Raw genomic sequence first — 20,582 nt, 5'->3', positions numbered from 1 at the left:
AGACACTTATTTCAAGTTTTCTCAATGTATGTTAAATTGAGACTGCAATCAATTACGTGTAAAAGACGGTGGCCATTAACTCCGGTGTGTTGACTGCAATGTTATTTTTCTTCATTATGTTCCTTTCACAAACATTGAGCAAGAGAAGGCAAACGGGCCGTCTTTCAACTGCCTTGTGTGTGAATAGCCCACATTTTGAGGCACTGTCCCTTTAAGAAAATAGGGAACTAGGGAGAAAACTTTCATTTCCTTGAAAGTCTTCTTAATAAAACCTACAGGCAACTTTTTATGCGGCGAAAATTTCATTAGATGCTCGATATAAGTTCCTTAAGCGTTAGGTTTTAATCTTTTAAACGACTTTGCAGCCTTTGTCACTATAGCGACGTTCATCGTTTCCACTTTGGTGAGTTATATTTGCTCTTAGTTAATGCTTATGTGTACTTCGCCCTGCGTGATCGTCAAGCTTCATTACATATACAGCATTATCTATAAATGCGTTTAAAAGCCGTTGTGTTATCGTGTCGTTTTGTACACCAGACCTTCCTCCCACAAACCTTGTTTGGAGCAGGTTTAATATTTGATTTAACATTATATGCTCACAATCGCCACAGTTTTCTATTCTATCCCTCTTCCTTGCTGTCACTCAAATAGTTTATTTTGTTTTGTTTTATGTTTGTAATGGTCGTTTTTACCTTTGGCAGTGATCTACCTGCTTTACTGTGGTGGTGAGAGAGCAGCGCGGCCGGCAGATGGCAGCAGTGATCACTGAGGATAACGTGTACTGCGAGGCGGAGGTGAACGGAGCGCCCCCTGCTGATGGACAGGATCAAGTGCAGCTGCCCGCTCCTGTGGGAAACATACAGGGACAGGTAGCATCAGTAATCTTAAAGGGGTCATATGATGCTTTTTTTAAAGATCATTATTTTGTGTATTTGGTGTAACAGAATATGTTGACATGCTTTAATGTTCAATAAACACATTATTTTTCAAATACTGTACATTACTGTAGGTCCTCTTTGCCCCGCCTCTTTCAAACGCTTAGTTTTCTACAAAAGTCGGAAATGTAACGCCCCTTACCATAATCGCGAGCTTCATCTTTCAAAATAAATGTAAAGATAGAGCCCGAAAGGGGAATAGAGTCCAGCTGACTCCACTGTGATGTGACCCCCTCTCTCTCTCTCTCTCTTGCGCTCTCTCTCTCTGTCTCGCTCTCGAACTTTTTTTTCTAATTTAATGTATTTTAAAACATAATTTATTCCTGTGATGGCAAAGCTGAATTTTCAGCAGCCATTCCTCCAGTCTTCAGTGTCACACGATACTTCAGTAATTAGTCTAATATGCTGACATTCTGATCAAGAAATATTTCTTATTATTCTCAATGTTGAAAAAAATTGTGCTGCTTAATATTTTTGTGGAAACTGTGATGCGTTTTTTTTTTTCAGGATTCTTTGATTAATAGAAAATTAATTTATTTGATATTTATTTTTGTAACGTTACAAATGTCACTTTGATCAATTTAATGTGTCCTTGCTGCATACAAAAAATATATATATTTTGGAAAATTTTATTACCTCTAGACTTTTAAAAGTACTGTATATTATCAGCATAAAAACTTGAGTAAAAGTTGATTAGGAAAAGAAAATTGGAGTTCACATCAATGTCACGAATGTGCTAAAAAACTGCAGAATCTCAAATATTCCATTTTACCTCATAACTTTTCTTTGTTTAATTTTTTTAAACCCTTTTGTTTATGCCCATGTATAAAAGAAAAAAAACAATCTCGAATTTTCAATGTGGTCTCAGACTTTTGGACCTTTCTTCCACTGACAGGTGGAGGAGTTTCTCGGCCCACATCCTGACTACGATGAGGAGGAGGAGGAGCGCAAGTACTACCGACGAAAGAGGCTGGGTGTAGTGAAGAACGTGGTGGGGGCCAGTTGCGGAGGAATGATCATCTACAGCGTTTACATGGGTCAGCCATTGCGCATCACACACCACAGGCACATAACATGATTCAGTCCAGCGATGACCTCATACTCCTCAAAGTCTGCACGCTGCTTTATAAAAAGATCTTACTCTAAATACGACACTGAGTAGGACTCTACTTATGTCACACTGTTGTATCAGTGTGATTTCATTATGCACTGTCTGCAGTGCAAATGAATATGACATGCTTTGTGGATGGCATACTTCACTGACTCTTCACTCTTCTGGCCATTTTTAGCAAGTTCACTGGCATGCACACACACACACACACACACACACAGACACAGACACAGAGATGTCTCATTTGGTCTGAGACTGTGAAATCGAGAAACAGTTGACAAATCTGGGACATCTTGTCACAAGACAAAAACAAAAGAAGGTTTTTGGAGAGTTGTGCATGTTTCATCATGAGCTGTTTCTTTGTAGGTCTGTTACAGATGCAGTTAATTCTGCACTACGATGAGACGTATAGAGAGGTCAAGTATGGCACTTTAGGGCTGGAGGATATTGACAAAAAAATGCTGATGGGCATCAACGTAACACCTATTGTCGGCCTGCTCTACACGCCGGTGCTCATTAGGTTAAGTTTTTGCCTTTCTTTGCATTTCTCTTTTGTTTCATAATGCTCATGCAACCTACGTTTTTCCGTTTTGCTCATTTAGTTTGGTTCTTTGGATGTTTGTCACCCGCCATCACAGTTATTAGCAGTGCTTCTACTGTTCATCCACTTAATGCTTGAGCAGTTTTGGCACCAAAGGTCTTCTCACACCCGTGGTGTAAACTAAAAATGACTGGTGATAATTACAGTCCAGTAATCCCACACCCTTTATTTTCCAATTTAATTGGTTTTCTCAATTTCTTTCTCAGATTTCTTGGCACTAAGTGGATGATGTTCCTGGCATCAGGCATCTATGCTCTCTTTGTATCAACCAATTACTGGGAGCGATACTACACTCTTGTACCGTCAGCTGTGGCCATTGGCATTGTCATTGTTCCTCTTTGGGCGTCACTGGGAAACTACATCACCAGGTGAGGGTGTTGAGAAGCTGAAGGTGCACGGATCAGTGATGTACAATATTGTTCGAAAGTTTGAGGTCAGTTTGAGGAAGAAATGAATGCTTGTATTGAGCAAGTATGCTTTAAATTGATCAAAAGCAGCAGTAAAGACATTTATAAAGTTACAAAGGATTTCAAACAATTAATCGTGATTAATCGCATCCAAAATAAAAGTTTTTGTTTACTTAATATATGTGTGTGTACTGTGTATATTTATTATGTATATATAAATACACACACATACAGTATATATTTTGAAAATATTTACATGTATATACATTTATAATCTTATATTATATATTTAATATATAAACATAACATATTTTTCTTAAATATATACATGCATGTGTTTGTATTTATATATACATAATAAATATACACAGTACACACACATATATTATGTAAAGAAAAACTTATTTTGGATGCGATTAATCGTTTGACAGCACTAATAATAAATAAATGCTATTCTTTATATTCATCAAAGAATCTTGAAATATTTATATTAAGCAGCACATCCTTTTTGTCATTGTTAATAATAAGTAATGTTTCACCAAATCCGCATATTAGAAGGATTTCTGAAGGATCATGTGTCACTTAAAGACTGGAGTAATGATGCTGACAATTCAGTTTTCCATCACAAGAAAATAATAACATTTTAAAGTATATTAAAATAGAAACCAGTGATTTTAAATTGTAGTAATATTTCACAGATTTGGTGTTTTTAATAAGAGGCTTCTTTCAGAAACATTTAAAGAACGTACAGAATTTCTGAACAATGGTGTATGTGTCAGTCATTTTAAGCATATTGCTATTTTATTGGAAGTTTACCGTATTTTATTCTACTTCTCAATTTTCCACAAAGTTATTCAGCATAATATAGCAAAATAAAAGCAAAACTGAAGATGCCGCTGTGATGCACAATTTATCAGTACTATATTGATTATTGGCCAATGTTAACGATTTTTTAAATATATATTTTGCAGTTACTGGCCATAACATGAAAACAATCCTTTGCTGTGTAATATTTTCAATACAAAAAACTGACCTTCTAACACTAGCATTTGCTATTCTTTTTCTATTCTATCTACTTGTTTTCTTTTTATTTATTATTTTAAAAACCCTTGCTACGGGTGTTAGACTAACCTGGACTTGTCACAGCATTTACATATTATTACCTGTTTGTTTATACACTCAGTTAGTGAGTCTTTCAGTCTTGACAAATACAAATAACAGTTAACTTACTCAACACCCACTCCCACCTCTTTGTTTTGTGTGGTTATCAGAATGGCCCAGCAGTATTATGAGTATGTGAACTATAAGGACGAACATATCCAGCAGCAGAAGAAGCCCCCCAAAGGAGCCTTCCATTCTTACATCATCATTTTCCAGTCCGTCTTCTACATCGTTTTCCATGTGAGTTAAGATGCTCTGTTTCAGGCACTCGCACTAAAATGTGTGAAATGCTGTAAGTTGCAGTAATGGTTAACCTTTAATTAGTTGTGTTTCCCCTGAAGTGTTTAAATTGTATTCACAGTTGTGTGTGTGTGTATGTGTCAGATGCCGGCTGCATATGTGGGTTTGTGCATTAATATGCAGCTATTTATAGCGTTCACTCTGTCTCTCTTCTCTCCTGCAGCTGAGTTTCGTGTTTGCCGAGTTCCCCATGGTGCTGTTCCTCAATCACTATCTGAATGATTACAAACACACTCTCTACAAAGTTACACAGTGTGGTAAAATCCTCTCATTTTAAAGGCTCGTGTCGTTCACAGATCGAGCAGCTGCTCAGTATGATATTTGAATTGGTTCTCATATCTTGATGCTTGATGCTTAATGTAGAACTAAGAATAGTCAAAAAAAGACTTGTGAGTATGAAGTACTTCAGACTTTCAAAACTGAAGTGCTTGCTGCGCTCACTGGAGAGACTTTTAAAAAGGTATTCACTTTTTGTGGGTTATAACCCCTATAAAAATAAAAACCACCACATTAAACATAAGGTATACATAAGTATACATATTTATAAGGGAGCAACAGGATATAAAAACAAAAACTGACACTGTGGAAAAACAATATAACACCTCAACAGCTGTTGCTTGAATACCAACCAGACTTGCTAGGAAAATGAGTAACACAACGGCAGAAAAAAGAGCAATATCAGTATGAGATTCATTCAAATGTTTGTCAGTAAGATCTTTGTAAAAAAAAACATTGTTTTTACCAAGGCTGCATTTATTTGATCAAAATACAGTAAAACAGTACGTTTTTCTATTTGAATATATTTTAAAGTGTAGTTTATGCCTGTGATGCAAAGCTGCATTTTCAGCTGTCATTACTCCAGTCTTCAGTGTCACATGATCCTTCAGAAATCATTATAACATGCTGATTTGATGCTGCTTACTATTTTTATGGAAACCATTTTTCCAGGATTGTTTAAAAGAACGGCATTTATTTGAGTTAATTAATTAATTAATTTAATGCATCCTTGCGGAATAAATGTAATAATTTCTTTGAAAAAAATGTACCGACCCCAAACTTTTGAATGTTTGGCATTTGAAAACCTTTTTCTAATATATATATATATATATATTTTTTTAGGAAAATGAGTAACACAACGGCAGAAAAAAGAGCAATATCAGTATGAGATTCATTCAAATGTTTGTCAGTAAGATCTTTGTAAAAAAAAACATTGTTTTTACCAAGGCTGCATTTATTTGATCAAAATACAGTAAAACAGTACGTTTTTCTATTTGAATATATTTTAAAGTGTAGTTTATGCCTGTGATGCAAAGCTGCATTTTCAGCTGTCATTACTCCAGTCTTCAGTGTCACATGATCCTTCAGAAATCATTATAACATGCTGATTTGATGCTGCTTACTATTTTTATGGAAACCATTTTTCCAGGATTGTTTAAAAGAACGGCATTTATTTGAGTTAATTAATTAATTAATTTAATGCATCCTTGCGGAATAAATGTAATAATTTCTTTGAAAAAAATGTACCGACCCCAAACTTTTGAATGTTTGGCATTTGAAAACCTTTTTCTAATATATATATATATATTTTTTTTTTTTCAGTTTTATAAAACACTATATGTGCGGTTCATAACTAAGACTAAACATATTTGTGACACTGGACAACAAAACCAGTTATAAAGGTCCATTTTTGGAAATTGAGATTCATACATAATAATATATAATAAATAAGCTTTCCATTGATGTATGGTTTGTTAGGATAGGACAATATCTGGCCGAGATACAACTATTTGAAAATCTAGAATCTGAGGGTACAAAAAAATCACAATAATGAGAAAATCGCCTTTAAAGTTGTCCAAATGAAGTTCTTAGCAATGCATATTACTAATCAAAAATTAAGTTTTGGTATATTTGTGGTAGGAAATATACAAAATATTTTTATGGAACAGGATCTTTACTTAATATCCTGATGATTTTTGTCATAAAAGAAACATCAATAATTTTGACCCATACAATGTATTGTAGGCTATTGCTACAAATATGCCCCTATACTGTCACTCATATTTTTGAACATAGACATGAAAGTGCACGATCCAAACTCAAATTTGTATAATTCATGAACGAAAACATTTTGTAACATATTGATGTACCATTTTCATGGTAATGCAATGTTTGATTTTAAAATGGGTTTCAAAGGATGAATGTTGAGATTTAAAGTTTTCAATTGATATATAATTTCTGATGATTTCTAAAGTGTGATAGAGAAAAAGGCAACAAAGAAGACTTTGTGACAAAGGTCAGAACTCCTGTTACGATGTAGATTTTTGAGGTTCACTCTTGTCATAAATTAATCTATTACTTTTCCTACATAATTTTTAACATAATACAGTGGTAAAATATCTATTTAGGAGTCATAGACCATTCCAACGATATATAGTTTGTCATGATTAGATTAGGATTTAATTGTAATATAGTGAAGTAAATTTAGGCATCCCACAGAGGAGACGGGTGACAGTTAAAGGGTTAAGACTGGTTTTGTGCTCCAGGGTCACATCTGTGGTTGACAAATGTTAGTGAATCATGTTCATAAGTAATGCAGAAACTGATAGCAAAATTCATTCAGAAAAGTGAAGTTAGTTCTCTAGAATAATATATTTCTAGATGCTACTTGGCTTATTTTTTTTCTCTCTAATTAATTTAAATGAATATATTATGTATATGTCGTATGGCCTTAGTAGTGTCCAAATATTTAATTACACGAAAAGAAATTTACCCTTAATCAACTCTATTTAACACCAAAGAAAATAGTTAAAAAATAGGATCAAAATCATCTCGAAGGCATGGTAGTTTCATGTGTTAATAATGAGAAGATAGCTTGCGAAATAAAATTAAATGTGTCAAGAATATTTACAGTTAAGAAAAAATCAGTCGTTTGGCAATTAGAAACTTCACACTTCTGACTTCCTGCAAACCAGGGCGTCAGCACATCTGCTCTTCAGGGCTCTGCTGTGTCTGGCTCTTCCTAGCTCTCAGCAGAGATGACGATAAGAGGTTTTTTTAAACCAGTATTTGAAATTGCAAAATAGCCAAATTACCTGCAGCACTGCTTAACATAGAAAGTCACCCACTTGCTATATTGTGTAGTGAAAAACACTGTATAGAGAAAGAAGCAGTTTGAAGTCTTAAGTCTTTAAAAAATGTATTCATCCAGACCTAAAATGTAATCTAAAATTGTCTTGCAGTCTTGTACGATGCATTCTTTTCTCTGGTCTCATCTTATCTTCTCTCTCTCTCAGGAGCCTCCGGGAAAGGGGTGATAGAGAATTTAAATAAGACAGTTTTGCTCAGCTTGCCTCGCTCTCTGCTGCTTATCGAGGTGGAGAGTGTGCTCATGGGGGCAGCCTTCCTCGCCATGCTTATCGTAAGACTGTCATCATCATCATCACTATGACGTCTCTATCCTCCACATCATCTTAAATAAAAAAATAGGATTATATTAGTCTGTAGTCAACAGCAATTTGACCTTGATAGTCCTTTCACATAGATATTTCATACTGAACCAAAGTAGGATTGTTATTTTGTTTTTAGTAAATCAAGTGATAATTTAAAAAGGAATATTTCACTCAGAAATTAAAATTATTTTATATAGCCTTGTGCTATTCTGAATCCATTAGACTTTCTGTTAGCACTTTTTTAATGTGTCCTTGGTACACATTACATGTATTTACTATAGAAATAACAGTAAATTATGCATAATTACAAGCAATTAGTATAGAATGTACATGTTGTTAATTGATATTACTCAGTACATATTTGTGTAATTACATGGTAACAAAGACACATTAAAATAATGAGTGTCTTTTTCTTTTTGAATAGTAATTTCCATATAAGTGAATGACTTAATGACTGTCAAGCTCCAAAATGACAACAAGTGCCATAAAATTACCATAGAGTGGTCCATACAATGCATCTTCCATGTATTTATGGGATAAACAAATCGAAATTTGATCATTGTTCAACTGAATCACATCAGGTTTGATGTCCTTTTTTTTTTTTTTTTTTTAACATTCTCTTTAAGTTTTCAAGTTGGTATTAAAGTTTTTTTGTGTAGATATGTACAATAATGTTTTAATATAAAAATGTAACAAACCAAAAACAGAAAATTTGGTTCGGTGTTCAGTAATTGCTGACTATTGAAATATTTAATAATCCCCATACTGCATAAAAAGTAAATTATGTTTTAAATAAATAATGTTGTACGTCATTAAAAAAAAAAGGATCTTGCGCTCTGGTTTGATACCAGCAACATATATTTTGGACTGTTCCTCACACAACATTATCATGTTTTAATCATGTAGTGCACGAGTGGTATGAACTGCTCATAATTCATCAAACTTCACCTTTCATGTTGCACTTTAAACAAGAATTTTCATTTTGGAGTGAACTACCCCTTTTAATGTTGCCAATGTGCTGCCAATGTTCCCTAACAGTTCCTGGTGTTATGTGGAGCTGCATATCGGCCCACTGAAGAGATTGACCTCCGCAGCATCGGCTGGGGGAACATCTTCCAGCTGCCCTTCAAGCACTTACGCGACTACCGTCTCCGTCTTCTCTGTCCGTTCTTCATCTACTCTGGCTTTGAAGTGCTCTTCGCCGTTCAGGGAATCATACTGGTGAGAAAAAATTGTGTTACGAATTACAAAACTGTGTAGCTGAAATACACAGGTAAAATTTGAATACCAAAAGTCAGTGTCAGATTTCAGCACTGAGTATTTTTTACCTTAACAAGACTAAAAAGTTTTCGGTTGCCGTTTTACAATATTAAGCACCTACGAAGACACTGCAAGTAAACCAATTTGCCTGCTATTTAGGTTAATTAAGCTATTAAAGGAACAGCATGCAATCACTCATTACCTAAACAGATTTTCTCTTTTTTTATGCCTGTCTTTCTCAGTCATATGGAGTGTGTGCAGTAGGGATGGAGAAGCTGTGGTTGTTAGTTATGGTGTATGGTTTGTCATCCTCCATCTGTTCGGGCCTGTCCCTGATGCTGCTGCGCTTGCCCAGGCCGATTATTCTTCTGGTGGGTGCCTTCATGCACTTTGTGCTAATTATAGCCCTTATGTGCTGGTCGCCCCAACCACGAGAGCCTAGCTATCTTCCGTATCTGTTGGTGCTCATTGCCCTCTGGGGTCTGGGCACTGCGCTCAACAAGACTGGACTGAGCAGTGAGTACAAGTGGCATTTCCACATTAAGCTTACACCCATTTCAAGACTGCAGTAACATCAACGATATGACATAACGTCGTTGTGTGTAGCTCTTCTTGGGATGCTGTATGAAGACAAGGAGCGACTAGACTTTGTTTATACCATCTATCACTGGTGGCAGGCCATTGCAATCTTCATCGTCTATCTTTGGTCTGCACTGCCTATGCGGGTAAAGCCTTTATTTTTTGTAGGTTTTGACTGCAATCACTGCATACTTTGCATTTACTGTAACAGGACACCAGGCAAAACATAATTTGCTTTATAATTTACTAAATGTTCAGTTATGTCAATTATGGTTCCAACATGTCGCCTGAAGCAAAATAAAGTGCATAAATCCATCATAAAAAGTACTCCACATGGATAATAAATGCTTTCTGAAGTGAATCGATGCATTTGTGTAAAAATAATATCCATATTTAAAACTTTCTGTGTGTTCACGAGAGATTGGTGGCATTCCAGCTGATGACGTAGGCGTAGTGAAAGCTCCATTATAAAGCTTGGAAGAGCCAGGACATTTTTTTAAATATAAAAAGTAGGAAAAAGTCATAAACATTTAGGATGGCTTGAGGATGAATAAATCATGGGGTAGTTTTCATTTGTGGGTGAACTATCCCTTTAAATCTCAGAAACCATAAGCATTAATATTTAATAGCAAATTTCAATGTATTTTTTGAGTCCTATTATAAATTGATCATATAGTAAAAACTATGTTTTGAATATGAACCTTTAATTAGACATTGTCACACTTGAATGATTAAGTAAATACAGCAATGTAAGGGTCCTCGGTTAATTTCAGATTGGATATACTGTATGTAGCAGTTTAGTAAGGGAGTCAGTTGTGAGCTCAGTAACAACTTGAATCAATGAATGATTTAATCAAGCGATTTTGAATCTGTTTTGTGTATCTTTTTTGACTAATTTATTCCTGTTTAAATATTTTTAGAAATTTTACCAGGAACCCACATGAGGATGAACGATTTCCCCCTGCAGATTTCACATCGGGTTCAGTTGGTCATGCAAATTTGCGACATTGGCCAAAAGACAGTTGTTTGGTTCGAAATTGACCTCTATGTGAGTTGTGCTTTTTATATATCACTACACTATAACTGACAATTGACAATGGACTATTTTTGTCCACAAAATTTCGCTAATGTGACCGCACTTTAACTTGTTTAAAAAACTGATGAATAAGGGTTTTTAGTTTGTGAATTGGACATCACATTGTTATTGAGTACAGAAAACACTGAGATCTAATCAAACACATTAAACTGTTGTCAAATGCTTTTTGTTGCTCTTTGGTGGTGAGTTTAGTCGGAGTCTAGAGTTCTGTCTAAAGGTGCAGCCACATTAGCAATATTTCAGCAAACTTTTGATGCATGAAGCACAGTTCACACAGAGGTTACTTCAAACCAAGCAGCTTTCATTTGCGTGACTAACATGAACATTGCGAATTCTGCACTGGGGGCTTTTTCACACTCGTGCGAAACTCCCGACAGCACAGATTCCTGTTGAAGTGACTGGATTTTGTTCATGAAAATCTATTAAATATGTGGAAATGTATTCATTGTATTCACATTGTTGAACATTGTCTCTGGTCTCTTTTTAAGGCCAAGCTTGGACTCCTATTGTTAGCTCTCATAGTGGCGAGTTTCTGCTACGTGCAGATGGAGCGTCGCCTGGCGAAGAAAATTCCATTCAGGTTGCCGCGGATTCCCCGTCCACGACACAAGGTAATTCAGCTATTAATGTGTCACTGCAGTGAGTTCCTGGAGGCTTTAAAGTGATTTTATAAAAGAAATAAAATCCTCTCCAGTGCCTTCTGTTAGCGTTAGAAGTAGAATGAATTTATTCTGTAAAATACATTTAAAAAATGAAGTTTCCAGGTTCAAAACAACTTTATTGACAGAATCTGTCGATTACCACAGACAATAATTTTGACTCATCCTCAATTTGGATTATTATACTTCCATATAACTCTCATTGCTAATGTCTTACATTACTATCCTGTTCCTCAAAGGTTAAAGGTTACCGATACCTCGAGGAAGAAAATTCAGATGAATCCGACACAGACTTGAGTGATGCTGATGCTGATGGGAAAGATGAGGATGAGAGAAGGTTGGTTGAGGAGGACAGAAATACAGACAATGATTCCCAGGGTTCACCGGGACCGGAGAGGGGCGGGGTTAGGGACCGCAGGAAGAAACACGACAACACTGCCTATGAACAGGCAGGAGAGAGGGAGGACTATGTCCAACACACGAGGGACTAGAAAAGGAGAGGTGAAAAGGTACAATTGGGGATTGGAAAGAGATGAGAGGAAGTTGTAAAATACTGAATAGCCAGATTGAAAGAGAAGCGATGGTATGGGAAACGTTTACTCACTTTTATATTAAATAATGCTTTTTTTCTTTAGAAAGAAAAAGTGTAGGCCACCGATGGGGAAAAATGAAGGTCGGAAAGTAGTAGAAGTGAACCAAACATTTCATTGAAATGGGAAGTGAAAAGAGGAAACTGCAGGTACTTTGTAAGGTTAGGTGGTTTGTTGCCATAGAAATGGATATTCTCCATTTCGAACTTGGTCAAGGTGATGTACTCGAGTTGTGTATTTCATTCTAATTATTTCCTGTGCGCTGTGATTCTTTATGCAATTCATATCTGTTTTCCTCATTGTAACTGAAGAACCAAAGTTCTCTCCATTTAAAAAAAAAAAAAAAGTGTTACATTTCATTTTCTTATATGTTATAAAACCAGTTGTAAATTTGTAATAAACATAAAATAGAGATATATGATTTAAAATGGTGCTCTTGCCTATTTTGGAATGTTTTAAACCATAGTATGATGTGCTTTAATATGAACACCATAATACTGCAAGATTTTTTTTTTATTTAGAGTTTGCAGTGTTTCTCTTTCATCTGCATTTGATAAGGGATTATATGCAGTTATATTCTTCTTAGGGGCCATTCACACTGAATAAATTTTTGGTATTTTACCATTAATTTTTCCATGATTTTTTATGTAAACATGCCCTAGATGGACTTTAAGTGCATGACACAGCATTCTAAAAATGCAGTACTCAAGTTAAAATAAGTTCAACAACGCATTTTTGCATTTGAAAATGTGAGAGGCAGGGCAGTGGAATGGAAATATTTAACTTGAGCTGTGTTTTATTTTATTTAGTTTATCACTGTTCAGGCGAATTTTCTCGTAGGTGAATATCAAGTTATTTCAATAGGAATCCTTGCGATTGGAAATTTCTTGTGAGGGCGAAAGATTTCCCTAAGCAGATTTTGTAACTGGTTTAAGTTGGTCACATTGACAAACAAAAAGTTGCTTTAGTCGGGCAAGATGCTGCAAAAGATGTAAGACTCGAGCGTAATGCAACAGCCAAAAAATGTAGCACATCGTGTTTACATAAACAGTGGGATGTAATAATGCATTCTCTGTGAACTGCCGCATTTGAGCTTGGATTTCAGACAAAAATAAATAATTGAGCATGCATTGACGATACAGTATGATTTGCTCTGAATGGTGGTCAATCAGGATTTTGATTTTTTATGTAAACATGCCCTAGATGGACTTTAAGTGCATGACACAGCATTCTAAAAATGCAGTACTCAAGTTAAAATAAGTTCAACAACGCATTTTTGCATTTGAAAATGTGAGAGGCAGGGCAGTGGAATGGAAATATTTAACTTGAGCTGTGTTTTATTTTATTTAGTTTATCACTGTTCAGGCGAATTTTCTCGTAGGTGAATATCAAGTTATTTCAATAGGAATCCTTGCGATTGGAAATTTCTTGTGAGGGCGAAAGATTTCCCTAAGCAGATTTTGTAACTGGTTTAAGTTGGTCACATTGACAAACAAAAAGTTGCTTTAGTCAGGCAATATGCTGCAAAAGATGTAAGACTCGAGTGTAATGCAACAGCCAAAAAATGTAGCACATCGTGTTTACATAAACAGTGGGATGTAATAATGCATTCTCTGTGAACTGCCGCATTTGAGCTTGGATTTCAGACAAAAATAAATAATTGAGTATGCATTGACGATACTGTATGATTTGCTCTGAATGGTGGTCAATCAGGATTCCCCCCCCCCCCAAAATAAAGGGGGGGAATTTAAAAATAATATATTTTTTAATATTTTCCCTAGTCCCCAGCATTAAGACCTTATTGTGTATTAGTGCCTTGCTGCTGTCATAAAACATTTACTAGATATAATACAATCTTTACATTACAATCTTTTTGCGAACAGGCAAAAAGACAAAGATTCTAGTTTGAGGTGAGTATGTTTTTATTAGTCAACCGTTGTCCTCCTCTCCTCCGAATGGTCTAACACACACTCCCATCTGTCCCCATATGGCACTCAAACGTCACAGAGACGTGACATGGTTGCATATACAGATACACATCTTGCCATGATTGACACATTTTTACTCTCCGGTGTCTCCCACTGTGCTTCTGTTGTATAGAATATTAGTTTCATATGAATATTGTTTTTATATGCTACTACTTTACCTTGGATCACATGTGGGGATGAATGTGAGCTGGTGATTTTTGTTGAACGGGCATTGATGTGTATCTGTGTATGCTTGGGTTTTTGTTTACTTTAATTTTTTTGGTGTAGCACTAGAGCACCGCAAGTGGAAACTACGTGCAGCCAGTGAAGGTCTTACAATTTGCCACACTGCACCTCATAAAGTGACTGCTGCTAGAATGACTGGTGTGACTACCCTGCTTCCAAACTCTGCATGTTTTCCGTTTCCTTCCATGCGCCCTCAGGCGTTACTGCTGGATTCTGCGGATGGACTGGATCTGAGGGGTCTGGCAGTGGGAGCCCCAGTCCCTGCAGTGCTGGTAGTCTCCGCTGTGCCTGTCACACTCCATAACATACTGCTGTCCTCGATAGCCAGGGTACTCGTAACACACAAAGCTGCAGGGAAACAGACCATGACAGGAAATTAGGAGGAGATGTGAGGACTGAATACAATGCCAAGCTGTGTGGAAGGGAATTAAAAAAAAAGTGTTTTAATAGAAAGTGAGAATCTTAAATTAACAAATTTGGCTGGATTGATCTAATGTACATTAGAAATGTAGGTAACACCTTAGTTTAGGGACCAATTCTCACTATTAACTAGTTGCTTATTAGCATGCATATTGACTATTTATAAGTACTTATAAAGCACATATTTTGCATGACCATATTCTACATCCCTTAATCCTACTCAATACCTAAACTTAACAACTACCTTACTAATATTAATAAGCAGCAAATTAGGAGTTTATTGAGGGAAAAGTCTTAGTTAATAGTGAGAATTGGCCCTTAAAATGTGAGAATGGAATACTTAAAGGTCCCATGACATGCTGCTTTTTGGATGCTTTTATATAGGCCTAAGTGGTCCCTAGTACTGTATCCGAAGTCTCTTTCCCGAAATTCAGCCTTGGTGCAGAATTTCAGCCACTACGAGCCAGTCCCACAATGAGCTTTCCTTAGGATGTGCCATTTCTGTGTCTGTAGCTTTAAATGCTAATGAGGAGGATAGAGGCGGGGCAACTGCCATGCTTCGCTGGTTTGCAAGCCATGATGTCTCTCAAGGAAAAAAAAATATTGCACTCGCCTCGCACGGTAGCAGCTCATTTTCTCATGGGCGGGCCAAATTCTCTGGGCGGGCAAAGCAGAGAAAGGGGAGGTAACCTTTCCCCGTATGACGACATAAAGGGAAGATTCCAGATTGGGCCATCTGAGCTTTCATTTTCTCAAAGGCGAAGCAGGATACCCAGGGCTCGGTTTACACCTATCGCCATTTCTAGCCACTGGGGGACCGTAGGCAGGCTAGGGGAACTCATATTAATGTTAAAAAACCTCATAAAGTGAAATTTTCATGCCATGGGACCTTTAAAATAATCATAATTAGAGTTTTGCTTGCCTATGCCCCATTGGATTATGGGATGTTTTTCTCCTGTGTTATCACCTAACACATGAAAACTGCAAGTCCTTCTTCCATGTATGGTAAATTATCACTGTGTTAAATTATCAGTATTTGTGATGACATGCCCTGAAATGTTGATATTAACGTCATTACATAACAGATGTGGCAGGTACACAGGTACAGTATTGCTGTTATGTGAGTGTGTCTGATGCACCAAGTGAGGGATGTGCAGTCAAAGAAAGATGTTTCATCTGATGGTATGTTACACTTGACTGTATTGTGAAAGCAAAATCATTAACACTTCACAAATACAAGGACTGGATACTATGAGCCAATGACGCTGGTCTCATCTGTGTTGTGTGTATGTGTTTTGTCAGCACAGGTGTTGAGCATGAGAAATGTGTAGTTCTGGAGTACAGTAGTTTGGCACTACTGGTGTTTTGTCAAGCGTTACTCACGCGCCACACTGCACATGCATGGAGCCCACTTGCTTGTCGCACCAACCCATGGCCTGCAAAGATGGGTAATCGTCACACAGCTCTACGTTGCGCCCCAGGAAGTTCTCCTTCTCATAGATGGCCATGCGACTGCTCTGGTGGTCCTACAAATTGAGAGAGTTTGGAGGATGGAGATGGAGAAAAAACAACTTTTGAAGAGAAAAAAATGCATGGATTTAGAGACGCTGTTTGCTTGAATTAATTCAAGCAAAACACCAAAAAAAAAACATCATGATTACCATCAATCTTGCCTGTTGCTACACTAAAAAAGTAAAGGTTTCCAAAGGGGGTTTTCACAGAGAGCCATAGATTTTTGGTTCCCCAAAGAACCTTTCAGTGAACGGCTCTTAAAAGAACCGTTTTTTCAGTGTGAATAACATTATAATAATCTGAAGCACCTTTTCCAACTTTAAATAACCTTTTGTGCAGTGGAAAGTTTGCATGGATGTTAAAGGATCTTCATGGAACCATTAATGCCAATAAAGCCTTTATTTTTAAGTGTAGTTGCTTAGCCAAGATATGGCTAAGCTCTGTCCTTTATTGTAAGAGATTTTCTCATCTTGTTTTATTGTCAGGTCAAATCAGTCCAACTGCTTGGAAAAGTTTGAGAATAAAAAACTTTCAAAGCATCGGCATGTGCTCACACACTCACAGCACTGCAGATGGGGCGCAGTGACATCATCCTCTCCACATGGTAGCCCAGACTGCCGCTGTAGGCATCCCAATGAGGATATTCTCCTTTTTCCAGGACAAACTGCTGTCCCTGGAAGTCATGGTGCTCGTATCCTACCCAGCTGCAGAGAACTAAGAATTAAACATTTATACTTGCAATAGGTTTTGATGTATTTATGATGTTTTGTTTTCATAAAAAAAAAAATACACATTTAGGTATTATAATAAGCACTGTGCTCTTAAATATTTTTCTGGATTTGTTTTTCTTCCTGGGTAACCTTCAGGAAGCAAGACAAAACCAATTCTCAAGTAATCTTGAAGCATCTCAATCATATTTATAATTCATTAGAAAGCACACTTCCCAACACGCATTTTAAAACATCTCATGAAACACCCAAAAGCTTTCAAAAACAGCTAAAACTGTAATTTCCTTACTAACTGTCAAGATTTTGCAATCATTAACACAGAGTGGGCGACTCACGCGCCGCTCTCCACACGGATAGAGCGGATGTTGTCAAACCCACGCTCCTGGATGTTGCTGCACTCTGAGGTGAGCTCCTGACATTTGCCTTGGAAATGCTCCTGCTCGAACACGGTCACCTGACAAACACACATATGCCACAGCTCCATTTTCTCATTTGGAGAAATGTATCTCTCCTACACACACACAACCACTGGCCTCCTGTCCTTTCATTATGTCCTCTATCTGTTTTAAAGGTATAGTTCACCCAAAAATGAAAATTCTGTTATCATTTAGGCCCAATCCCAATTCTACCCCTTAGCCCTTCCCCTTTATTTCACCCCTATATATTATTTTCACCCCTACCCCTTGACACTCTGTTTCAAGGGACAAGGGGAAGAGGTAGGCGGAGGGGTATAAAATAGAATTGGGATTGGGCCTTACTCACCCTCAAGTTGTTCCAAACCATGAATGAATGTTTTTCCCCCCTCCTGAACACAAAGGAAGATGTGTTGAAGAATGTGCATAACCAAACAGTTGCTGGTCCCCGCTGACTTCCATAGAATTAAAAAAAATAAATAAAAATACTATGGAAGTCAATGGGGAGCAGAAACTGTTTGGTTACCCACATTCTTCAAAACATCTTTCTTTTCCAGAGAAGAGAGAAATTAATATAGGCTTGGAACAACTTGATGATGTTCATTTTGCAGTGAACTATTAAAACTGTAATTTCCTTACTAACTGTCAAGATTTTGCAATCATTAACACAGAGTGGGCGACTCACGCGCCGCTCTCCACACGGATAGAGCGGATGTTGTCAAACCCACGCTCCTGGATGTTGCTGCACTCTGAGGTGAGCTCCTGACATTTGCCTTGGAAATGCTCCTGCTCGAACACGGTCACCTGACAAACACACATATGCCACAGCTCCATTTTCTCATTTGGAGAAATGTATCTCTCCTACACACACACAACCACTGGCCTCCTGTCCTTTCATTATGTCCTCTATCTGTTTTAAAGGTATAGTTCACCCAAAAATGAAAATTCTGTTATCATTTAGGCCCAATCCCAATTCTACCCCTTAGCCCTTCCCCTTTATTTCACCCCTATATATTATTTTCACCCCTACCCCTTGACACTCTGTTTCAAGGGACAAGGGGAAGAGGTAGGCGGAGGGGTATAAAATAGAATTGGGATTGGGCCTTACTCACCCTCAAGTTGTTCCAAACCATGAATGAATGTTTTTCCCCCCTCCTGAACACAAAGGAAGATGTGTTGAAGAATGTGCATAACCAAACAGTTGCTGGTCCCCGCTGACTTCCATAGAATTAAAAAAAATAAATAAAAATACTATGGAAGTCAATGGGGAGCAGAAACTGTTTGGTTACCCACATTCTTCAAAACATCTTTCTTTTCCAGAGAAGAGAGAAATTAATATAGGCTTGGAACAACTTGATGATGTTCATTTTGCAGTGAACTATCCCTTTAAATAATACAGAATTCGTCTCATATTTCTGCACATCTTGGTCCACAGAGCATTCATCTTTAAAGTCTCAAAATCAATACCTAAGCAGAGGAAGCCTTTGTTAAAATATTGATAGTTTGGCACCTTGTTTCTCACTCTCAGACAAAGAATCAATAGCTTGTTTCTCACTGTTTCATTGTTCTTCTCACTAGAGAGAAAGAGTGGTGAGGTTTTTACCTTAAAGCAAGGAGCCATGTCTATCCCAGACGCTGATGGGGTTGTTTGGATCTTAGTAACTCTGTTCATCTTCTTTCCTGCACAAGAGCGAAGACCGAAAACTTCTTTAAAAGTATTTTACAAATTTTGGGAGATGTACAGTTACGTTTTATACAAACATTGTTTGACGTACATTTGGGCATTTTGGGAAATCCTAAGGAGTGCTAATGAAATTGCTGTCAAAAGGCTATTAGATCAAAAATAAAAGTGTATATATATATATATATATATATATATATATATATATATATATATATATATATATATATATATATATATATATATATTATAATAATATTTATAATACATGATAATTTTACATGGATAATTACAGCTCTGCCGAATACTTGATTCTGATAACAAACCAGTGCTACTTTCATGTCCCTTGTATCAGCTCTCTTTTTCATACAAATGCTAAAAAAGTTAGAATAGCTGATTATCAACATATTGCATCTCAAAACAACAGTAGTAAAAATGTTCTTTGTGGCCTTCAGTATCGCTTTTAAGATGGTAATTTTTCAAAAACCACTTGAGAAGCACTTTTGTGCCACCTTTGCAGTATACATTTGGCAATACATTGCTAGAGGCTCACTAGAAAGAAAAATACCATATTTAGAAGAAGAACCAGTGAGAGACACAAATTTGAGTTATATGAGCGAAAAGATGTTACATGCAGCATTTTAGCCAACTCGTCCATAGAAAGTGGATTTGCAGATTAAAATTACTTTAACATACTGCATATAAAAATATGTAAACAAAAAAATATATATCGTTTTCTGCGTTCGTTGCTTGGCTGATTGTCAGCGGAAGCATACAGGCTACACTGCAAAGAAGTTCCTGTTATTCCAGGCAATATCCCAAACACAAAAGTCAAGGTGACAAAGTGCAATTTAATTTTGGCACCTAAAAGCTCATATAAATTAATTGGAGTTCTTGTTTATTTATTTTGACTTTATAGGTAGGCTACATTTCAATAAATCCATATATTACTCTAACTTTATCTTACCTGAATTTCCACCTGTCCTACTTTACAGTGTTGCTCGTCAGTCCCGTTTGGAGAGGAGTTTTATGATTATTTGACGCTTCTATTTTATAGCAACCATCAAAGCTGGGTGCGCGTCGCGACGCTGAAATTAATGGAAGGATCTGTGAGGGTGTGTGTGTGTGTGTTTGGGTGTGTTTGTGAGATCATTCTCTTTATTGTGAGTCCAGAGTAGTGGAGCATTTTGCGCCGTCAGCGCATTGGTTTTGATGCACGCCCGCGGTTCGTGTGAAAGCAGACACATTGATTCACACAATGGAGCGCAAGCGCCTGTATTCCTATCAGTCAGCACTGTGCATCGTATGCTACACAATGAGCGGCCTATATGTGGAGAATACAGGGATTTGACCCACTGCACACAGTGAACGTCCTCTCTTTCAAAGCTCAGAAACATGTTTGTAGTTTGTCTGCTGTCTTAAGGTTTGGAAGACAGCCACGGCAGTTTAGTCATTTTTCGTAAGCTC

General features: G+C 36.9%; 2 protein-coding genes across 7 annotated transcripts in view; one reads left to right on the top strand and one right to left on the bottom strand.

Moving 5' to 3' along the window:
* The window catches only part of unc93b1 (unc-93 homolog B1, TLR signaling regulator), a 14,969-nt gene extending 2,405 nt beyond the window's left edge, over positions 1–12,564 (top strand). Inside the window, exons 1-14 of one of the 5 annotated variants that reach the window (XM_016233198.1) lie at positions 149–403; positions 702–869; positions 1,831–1,972; positions 2,413–2,566; positions 2,854–3,015; positions 4,326–4,455; positions 4,679–4,772; positions 7,809–7,933; positions 9,003–9,185; positions 9,467–9,740; positions 9,831–9,949; positions 11,388–11,510; positions 11,798–12,067; positions 12,194–12,564. In XM_016233198.1, coding sequence (XP_016088684.1) covers positions 750–869; positions 1,831–1,972; positions 2,413–2,566; positions 2,854–3,015; positions 4,326–4,455; positions 4,679–4,772; positions 7,809–7,933; positions 9,003–9,185; positions 9,467–9,740; positions 9,831–9,949; positions 11,388–11,510; positions 11,798–12,049 — 1,878 coding nt within the window. In that variant the 5' untranslated portion in view covers positions 149–403; positions 702–749 and the 3' untranslated portion in view covers positions 12,050–12,067; positions 12,194–12,564. Of the gene's footprint in view, positions 1–66; positions 85–134; positions 404–701; positions 870–1,830; positions 1,973–2,412; positions 2,567–2,853; positions 3,016–4,325; positions 4,456–4,678; positions 4,773–7,808; positions 7,934–9,002; positions 9,186–9,466; positions 9,741–9,830; positions 9,950–10,723; positions 11,272–11,387; positions 11,511–11,797 lie in introns of those variants that run through there. The other 4 variants (XM_016233192.1, XM_016233177.1, XM_016233185.1 and 1 more) reach the window with 4 other exon arrangements.
* A 1,488-nt stretch (positions 12,565–14,052) lies between these two features.
* Positions 14,053–20,250, bottom strand: LOC107551533 (beta-crystallin A3-like). 2 transcript variants are annotated; one of them, XM_016233153.1, is made up of 6 exons: positions 20,083–20,250; positions 19,038–19,114; positions 18,120–18,238; positions 16,856–16,997; positions 16,165–16,307; positions 14,053–14,709 (listed from the first exon to the last, which is right to left on the bottom strand). In XM_016233153.1, the coding sequence occupies exons 2-6, from the start codon at positions 19,104–19,106 to the stop codon at positions 14,562–14,564; spliced, it is 621 nt and encodes a 206-aa protein (XP_016088639.1). In that variant the 5' UTR covers positions 19,107–19,114; positions 20,083–20,250; the 3' UTR covers positions 14,053–14,561. The 2 variants fall into 2 exon arrangements, with proteins under 2 accessions (XP_016088639.1, XP_016088648.1); XM_016233162.1 differs by lacking the exons at positions 18,120–18,238; positions 19,038–19,114; positions 20,083–20,250 and adding an exon at positions 17,357–17,520.
* Positions 20,251–20,582: the final 332 nt, after the last annotated feature.

This window comes from Sinocyclocheilus grahami, unplaced genomic scaffold, assembly GCF_001515645.1.
Source record: "Sinocyclocheilus grahami isolate Dianchi unplaced genomic scaffold, SAMN03320097.WGS_v1.1 scaffold17.1, whole genome shotgun sequence".
Taxonomy (NCBI): Eukaryota; Metazoa; Chordata; class Actinopteri; order Cypriniformes; family Cyprinidae; genus Sinocyclocheilus; species Sinocyclocheilus grahami.
The sequence above is the reverse complement of the archived record's forward strand: the minus strand, read 5'-3'. Positions and strand labels throughout refer to the sequence as shown.

What these genes read in the sequence shown, in the direction of transcription:
- LOC107551533 (XM_016233153.1), bottom strand. Translation starts at nt 19,106, where the DNA reads ATGAACAGAGTTACTAAGATCCAAACAACCCCATCAGCGTCTGGGATA. An exon ending in ACATGGCTCCTTGCTTTAAG is followed by an intron (nt 18,239 to 19,037) that starts GTAAAAACCTCA and finishes TGTGTTTGTCAG; the next exon opens with GTGACCGTGTTCGAGCAGGA. An exon ending in ATGCATGTGCAGTGTGGCGC is followed by an intron (nt 14,710 to 16,164) that starts GTGAGTAACGCT and finishes GTTTCCCTGCAG; the next exon opens with CTTTGTGTGTTACGAGTACC.